General features: G+C 35.9%; 1 protein-coding gene across 2 annotated transcripts; it reads left to right on the top strand.

Annotated features, from left to right (window-relative positions):
* The first annotated feature begins 1,367 nt into the window (after nt 1-1,367).
* Nucleotides 1,368-8,774, top strand: anxa14 (annexin A14). 2 transcript variants are annotated; one of them, XR_014530876.1, is made up of 14 exons: nt 1,368-1,497; nt 3,253-3,331; nt 3,781-3,874; nt 4,003-4,097; nt 4,622-4,735; nt 5,637-5,727; nt 6,348-6,427; nt 6,507-6,566; nt 6,681-6,771; nt 6,856-6,951; nt 7,775-7,833; nt 7,950-8,060; nt 8,143-8,282; nt 8,335-8,774. XR_014530876.1 is itself a non-coding variant. In XM_083526048.1 (13 exons), the coding sequence occupies exons 2-13, from the start codon at nt 3,284-3,286 to the stop codon at nt 8,203-8,205; spliced, it is 1,002 nt and encodes a 333-aa protein (XP_083382174.1). In that variant the 5' UTR covers nt 1,368-1,497; nt 3,253-3,283; the 3' UTR covers nt 8,206-8,774. The 2 variants fall into 2 exon arrangements, 1 of the variants encoding a protein (XP_083382174.1); XM_083526048.1 differs by having other exon boundaries at nt 8,143-8,774.

Here is an 8,774-nt window from a genome sequence, read left to right on the forward strand (position 1 = left end):
GGGCTGTGGAAATTATATTCTATAGGGCGTGCTCATTGTCACCATGTGACATCACTACATTATCCCGCCATTAATTCTCCCCACTGTGCTGAATGTTTTGACAGATCACGTGTCCAGGTTGCTGGAGTTTGAGCATGTGACATCATGGGAAGTCTCCAGGAAGTCTTCACATTGTGCTCAATGTTTTAACAGGCACACGTCCATGTTCCTGCAATAGTTCATATGTAAAAATAAAGATATAAAAAAAAAAAAAAATGAAGAAGGTTCAATAAAAATAAAACGAATCATGAAAATCATGTGTGGGAAAAAGTATGTGGTCGATAATCACGACAATCGATGAATCGTGAAAAATTGAATTGTGTCCGGAAAAAGAATTGTAAAAATAATCACAAATGGGGAGAAAACAAATGAACACATGTCGCTGTATGTTGTGTATTTTTCCTTCTTCTCATCTCACAGCCCACTTGTGGAGCATAAGCACTGAGGACATTTATCATCACCCCCTCAACTTCCAGCTTCACGTTCATCACCCTATCAGAAACTCTCTTCACCTCCACTACACTCTTACTGTACTCTTCCTTCAGAATCACCCCTACACCATTTCTTGTTCCATCCACACCATTATAGAACAGTTTAAACCCCTCCGATGCTCCTGGCTTTACTCCCTTTCCACTTGGTCTCCTGAACACTCTACATATCTACCTTTCTCCTCTCCATCATATCAGCTATCTCTCTCCCTTTACCAGTCAGAGTACCAACATTTTGCCCACCCAAACCTCCACTCTCCTTCACTTCTCCTTTCCCTGCCATCTCTGTAGACGTCTTTCTCCTATCCATCTCATCCTTCAGCCAATAGTATCCGAATTCCCACCGGTACCCTGTTGGATAACGATATCTGTGGCGGTCGTTGGTAACCAGACCCTCGACCGATATGGTATAAAATTGTAGATCATGATTTTTTTATGCTGGATGTCTCTCCTAACGCAAACCTCCACATTTATCCGGGGTTGGGACCGGCACTAAGAGTGCACTGGCTTGTTCAACCCTAATGGCTGGTTTGTGTGAGATCACGACACTAAACTGTCCAAAAAAGAAAGAAAAACACCACCAGGCCTGTAGGGGTGGATTAATTCCTTTAGGAGTGGGTGGGAGTGGGATTATACAAACTCCTCTTCATTCTGTACGTCTACATGACACCGATCTTTTTTTTTACTGTCTGTTCCAAACACAATTGTGTCTGGGTGGGTCTTTTGTGAGACAAAAAAAAAATGCACAATGACTATGTCTATTCTGTATGACTTGGCCCGCGGCCAACCGTTCGGCCAATAGACGAAGACGAGAGAAAATATTTGACAACAGTAGAGTGTACATCACGCCCTTATCAGCAAACGGAAGAGGAGTGCTTGGAGTGAAGTCCAACAGACACACAAACACACACACACACACACACACACTCACACACCCCTGAGGATAAAATCTCCACCGTCATATTCTTCAGTAAGTAACCTGCTGGGTTTATTTCTATTCATCATTTTATTTTATTTATTTTTTTGGGGACAGGTATGCTAAAGAGGATGATTGATAGATAGATAGATAGATAGATAGATAGATAGATAGATAGATAGATAGATAGATAGATAGATAGATAGATAGATAGATAGATAGATAGATAGATAGATAGATAGATAGATAGATAGATAGATAGATAGATAGATAGATAGATAGATAGATAGATAGATAGATAGATAGATAGATAGATAGATCTTTTTGTTGATATCAAAACTGTGGGGAAAGTTTTTTTTCCTTTTAATTACATTCCTAATTTTTTCTGGACTCCTAGAACGAGGGATACAAAAAAATGGATATAATCAAACACGCCCCTGTCATTTAGTTACTATTTACCTGGTGGAAGCCGAATATGCTGGGAAGCTTTCTGAATATTCTTATTACCATGTGTTTATAATAAACACATGGTAGAGAGTAATAATAATTTCAAAGTGTGGGTTTCTGGGAAACATAGTTTGTAATCCATGTTTACGTCTGAAATTCGTAGTATATAGCAGTTCATCTGAGAAATGATTTGTTTATCCAGTCATATGGAAACTGCACACTGCATAACATCATGCAGATTCGTTTTATTTAGATTTCCAAAAGCAGAAAATTCTCTCAGAATCGTGAAAAAAAACCATCCAGATATGTTTTTTATCAGATTCATAGCCACTCTATACAACCGTGGTGAACTAAAAAGCATCTCGTAGTTAAGTTTAATGTTGTGAAATATCTATAAAACGGGTTCTATACTTCCATTTTCTCATTACAAGTACCTAAGAAAGTAGGAAGTCTTGTTTCTTATTAAATAAAAAGTGCTGAGGTATAAAGCAAACCAATAAAGCAAAACAAATCATAACTTGTGAGGAAAATCTAAGGTCAAAGATAATTTTTTTCAACAATATTGTGATTACTGTTAGTACCAGGTGCACCTTCTTGACACCTTACAGCAAAATCCACAGTAACCTGACTGAAACCTGATTATATAAATACACACCTTAATAAGTAATGATTTTAAAAATATCAAGAAAAGTAAAGACATTGCAATGAAAAACAATTTTTTTTTTAAACTATTCACATGTACAAGTCATTTTGAAAAAAATTCACATGACAAAAAAATTAATAAAAAAAATAATAAATCTAGTTGTTTTGTTTTTTTTAAATCAAGTGAGAAATTTGCATAAAAATGGCATCAAGGTTGGATACAAATAAACTAATCATGAAAACTGAATCTTGGGAAGTGAGAAAAGTATGAAGCATTTCTTAAAAAATAATAAAAACCAAATAAATTCTGCAAACAAATAATGCAAAAAAAACATTTTTGTGAGGAAAATTCACTATTGATGTCGCTGTAGCTCGGTGAAACAGGTCTTCACACACCTAGCCTTTCATAACCTATAAAATAACTACGAATTAAAAAAAAAAAAAAAGGAATAAATAAAAATAATCCGTCCCAGTTAAAACATAAATTTTCATTTATTTTCCTATTATGTTTAAGTGCAAGTTGTTTTACTTGTACCGCTGGTAGCTAGCGTAGCTTACTCTTCAGCTATATTAGCCTTGTAGTCCGAAGCACAGGTTGAAACACAATGAAACACAATTTGGATGCATTTGGAGTAAAGACAACTTTGTTTATATGCCATTATTGTTTGAAAGATTTCTTTGAAACCTGTTAACTGGATTTCTTTCATTTGTTTATGCTAGCAAACGGCACGACTCGGCTTCTTTCTCAGAGATGGAACATGAACCGATTACCATTGAGTACTTTCCAAACAAACAGTCTGTATGTACCCTGTTTTCCTGCTATTTGTTTATGAATTCAAATACTTATTCATTTTTTTAATCATAAGTTTTGTCATTTCACACATATCCATACACTCAAAAGAGATAAACGTTTGTGAACATCTGACCATAGTATTCGTATGTGCTTTTTAAGCATCATATTCCACATTCTGTCCCTCATTAACCTCATTGAGATTTGTGTTTATTCAGCCAGAAAGGTGTTAGTAAAGTCAGATACTGATGTAGGTGATATGAGGAGGCCTAATGTGCAGTCAGCTTTCCAATTCATCCCAAAGATGCCAGGAGTCTAGAGCAGGCCACTAAAGATCTCCTGTTCCAAGCTATCTAGAGCATATCTTCAAGTAGCTAGCTTGGTGCACAGGGCCACTGTAATGCTCGAACAGGTTTGTGTTCGTTCATTCATTTATTCACACATCTCTTTTGTTTCAGATGTGGTGGGGAACTCTTGGGACCGTACGCCCGTTCCTGCCGTTCGATCCGGTCATGGATGCACGTCAGATCTGCACGGCTCTGGATCAGAAAAGTACAATTATGCTAATTCAGCTAATCATTCAGCTAATGAATGTTTAGATTGTATTAATGTTGTGCTAATTATTATTTTCCAGATAAGCTGTCAGCTTGATGTGTGTTTTTGTGTGTGTTGTGTGATAGATGCTGATGTCATGACCCTGGTAAAGATCCTAACCAACAGGACCAACGCCCAAAGACAGGGCATCGCTTCGGCCTACAAAAACCAAACTCAGAAGGTAGTACGGCTTTACCTCTGAACTTTCAAACATTCCAATCTGATTGGTCAGACGGGTTTCTTGGTAGCATTACAACCTGCGAGAAGAAGTTGTTGATCAGTAAACATTGCTTGTTTTTTATAATCTTTGAACATTAAATGCTATAAAGTATATTAACTATAAGTGAATAAAAATGCTGATATAATTAAACACAGATGTTTAATTTACTACAGAGCTAACTTTTTATTTCATTTTTTTTGTCTGGGGGGTGGAGCTAATATCTGAGCTTGTTATCTACAATGCATGCTAATGAATTACACATTATATTTTTTTATTTATTGATTATTTATTATTACAGATCTTGAATTATGTAAACATTATCGGTCTCATATTTAATATCTGAGGTCCAAGCATGATTTTTTTTTTTCATAAGTGTTAATGCACTGATATCCCTTTCTTCATAGTCTCTTAATCTTTTATATATCGAGACATAAGGGTTTGTATTATTATAATTTCGTTTACTTGTGTGTGTTTGTTCTCGTTAGGATCTCAGTGCAGCTCTGAAGAAAGGCCTGTCAGGAGCCATGCAGGAGCTCCTGCTTGCTCTGATGATGACTCCGGCTTGCTTTGATGCCCATCGCCTTCGACAGTCCATGGAGGTGAGCTTTCAGACATCATGTAAGGAGTAAAACACTCAGGGATGTGCTTTTATAAGAAATTAATCAATGATGCAGCGGTGTTTTGCTGGTTGCTTAACTACAGAGACGCTTTTTTCCAAATGATTTTCCAATAATTTTGCATTTTTTTTTTCTTTTAACCAAAGCAATTTGCCAATAATTACAAATCTTTATTGATACAAATTATCACTGTTATATTTATCTATATTTAATTAATCAATTATATTTATTCAACCGGTCCAGGGCCGAGTTTTTTGTCCGATTTTAGCACAATGATTTATTTCTCCATTAACATAAATTTAAAATGTAAAAATATACAAATAAAAAAAGCAGTAGAGATACTATTACCAAACGTAAATTAGACAAATTATTTATTTGTGAGGAGAAGACTATTGTACAAAGCCTACTTTATGTATATATACATTTAGAAATTTCTCATTACATTGAAATACGACTGATTGAAAAAAGACACTTACAAAACGATCTTTACTCTACGTATATTTAGTGTATTAAAGAAAATATACAATATCCAAAATTAGATAAAGTAAGATACTCTCTGCAATTGTACAAAATGTGGTCCTTTCTGGAATCTGCTGAAAAACGGAAATAGAAAATAAAACCCCAAAATATGTATGTAACTTATTAGTGATTTGTTTGTTTATTTGTATTTGTTAATTTCTATTTATTTTGCTGTATTTGTGTATGTGTATAATAGGTATGTAGATATATGTGTGTGTGCCTATGTATATATATATATATGTGTATACACATACTTGAATCTTGAGTTGGTGTGGTGGATGAAGGTGCTTGATGGTGCACGTTGGGTTTGCTTTGTTAGAATCTTACATAAATAGAGATTTGTTTTAAAAATTGATGCTTGCAGGGTCTCGGGACAGACGAGGAAGCGCTTCTGGAGGTCTTGTGCACCAGATCATCCGACCAACTCCGAAATATCACTATAGCGTACCGCGAAGGTGGGGAACAGTGACGGAGTCCAGAAATAACATGTAGTAAATAAAAAACAAAGCACTTGCGTAGATGTGCTGGTAGATTAATATAAGAAATGACTGAACTGTGTGATGAAGAAAAGTTATGGTTCCAACTATGTAGCTGATCATTTTTTTCTAACTGAACACGCTGAAATGTTGGATAACTTCAGTGGCAAAATGTTACATTTTTTATATTTATTTTTTATTTATTTGAATGTTTTATTAAAGTCTTTCCTTGACATGACAATGCATGTCAATTAAAGACTTTCCAGGAGCAGAAAACCTACAGATTGTTACAAAACCCTTACACGAGATATCAACAGTTAGGCAGATTTACTTTTACTATAAATAATGATAGATTTTTTTCATTAATTAACTTTAAAGTACTAAAACTAAAACTTTAAAGTACTAAAGTAAAGTATTCGCCATTCGAGTCAATTATACAACCAGCATGTATTCGAGTTTCAAATATGAACTTTCTTGCAGTCCGCGTTATTGTCCAATCTACTATTATAAAAACTAAATCAACACCTTCTGGCCAATCAGAATAGAGATTTAAATATTGTAGTATTGCAGAACTTTCTAGCATTCCTTCTGGCCCACAGAGTACGGCCGTTATTTGGAGAACGACCTGATAAGTGAGACGAGTAAAGAATTTACCAAACTGGTGCTGGCAATACTGAAGGTAACAAAGAGTTAAAGTTTAAAGCTCATTTGAAGGAATGCTGGAACGGAATGATGGGATTTGTCTGTCGTGTCAACAGAAGGAGGAGATGAACATGTTTGGCAAGATTGATTATAAGCTCATTGATCAAGACGTCATGGTGAGTCTTTATCTTTGCTTCGCTATATCTTAACATGTTTACAAGAGCTTCCTGGTAAGCTTTGTTTTTAATGGAAGAGTTGTGAACAATGGAAGCTCTGAACAATGTGTTTAGGGACTTTCAGACGCTGTCGCTGGAAAGAAATCTAACCCTGAGACCTGGATTCAGGTGCTCACGTCACGCAATTCTGACCATCTCAACAGAGGTACGACCTCATCCTCATCCACATCCACATCTTCATCCTCAAGCACTAAACCGCATCCAGTCTGACTTAGCTGTCTTCCGCTAGTGCTTTCTAGGCTCGAGGTTCAGAAAGGTGAGGCGGTGGATAAAACCATCCAGAAAAACTTCTCAGGAGACATGCGGTTGGGTCTGCTGATTTTGGGTGAGAAAACAAATTTTCATTTATTTATGTGTTTCAGAATGTAGCGAATATATATGCATATGCAAATGTCATAGACTAGAGAGAAACTAATAGAGAAAATAATGAGAAAATGGACTAAAAGCATAAGATTCATGTATGACATACACAGTAATAACAGGACATGAATACAGTAGAGCAGGAAGACGGGGTGTGGGGGGGAAACAGTCTGGGTGCATAGAAACATTAAAAGCATTCACATATTAGAAACATTAGAGCAGGGGTCACCAAAATGGTGCCCACAGGCACCGGGTCGCCCGCAAGGACTACATGAGTCACCCGCGGGCCTTTTCTAAAAAATAGCTCACCATAGCGCCACTTACCAGTAAGGTGCATCGAATTTTTTGTTGCTATTTTTTTTTAAATCACACTTGCATTGGTGTGAAATTGAAAATTACAATATAAAAAAAAAAACTTTGACAAATGTTCCATATTAGATTAGAGCTAGCTGGTCTCCACCTTAATTTTTGTATGTTACGTAATTGATTATCTGTCCAATCACGATGCAACGTAATGATTTGTTAAAAATTGTTAGTGGCTAGTGAAAATGTTGTAGAAGTGATCATTTAAAAATGTAAATACTTGCAGAGATTTGCATACTGTTTTGCATACTGATACAGTATTTATCTGTTTCCTACTTTGCTAAATCATTGTTGATAAATATTGTGAGAGCCAAGAAGTAGCTCTTAGTTTTAAAAAGGTTGGTGACCCCTGCATTAGAACAAGGCATGTGACAACACTGGCAATGTTAAAATGTGTGTGCAATTCAACTCATTTGTCTGTGCAGTTCAAACGATCCAAAACACACCGCTCTTCTTGGCCCAGCGCTTACACACCTGCATGAAGGTAAGGCGGCTGATTATCTACACTCGTTACGATTTTAGCAGTTATAGACTGACTATAGTGTGTGTTTTTGTGTGTGTGTGTGTGTGTGTGTGTGTGTGTGTGTGTGTATGTGTCAGAAAAACGCTGTGGTGCGTGGCATCATGGTGGCTCGGAGCGAAGAAGACCTCCTGAGGATCAGGGTCGAGTTCCGCAAGCTGACCAATCAGTCCCTCTATTACACTTTACAGGTCCGATCACACACCTCACACACCGCTAGATCTGTACTATACACTGCATTATAATGGTGCAATTCTGTCTTCTAATTAATAGAAAGAATTCAAAGGTGATCTTCAGATGGCTCTTCTAGCTTTGTGTCGATCTGAGGACGGGTAGAGGAACGAGGCACGGAAGTAACGCCTGGATTCCGAGTTTGGTTTTCAATGCCTAAAGACACATTTTTAAAGACTTGGATCAAAGCTATAATGATAAATATCAAAGCATATATATCAAAGCATATCAAATATCAAAGCATAATAATGAGAAAACAGGAAATGACTCGCTTCATGGATGCTCTGTGACGTTAACGTGTAACTCTTTATAGATAAAAACTATGCTGTATTGAATAATATTTTAAAATAAATAATAAAAATGGAATTGATGGTCAACTGCTATGGTACAGAATAAAATAAAACACTTTGGAATGTGCTGTTAAAGGAAAATTATGATATCAGCATTAGGGTGGGATCAGTATTTCTACTCTATGTGATTGATTATTTCCCTATAAAAGCATACCTTCAAGTGATGTATTTCTTATATATTATCTCAGTTTGTGATGCTGTTTGTCTTTTAAGGGTAAAAACTGCTTATATTTATGTTCTTTATGTTCTGAGTAAAAAAAAAAAAACAATATTTATATATTAATCTTTCTGATTAAAATTTTTGCTATTGTAAGTGCTTTTAAA

This window comes from Silurus aristotelis (assembly GCF_946808225.1).
Source record: "Silurus aristotelis genome assembly, chromosome: 22".
NCBI lineage: Eukaryota > Metazoa > Chordata > Actinopteri > Siluriformes > Siluridae > Silurus > Silurus aristotelis.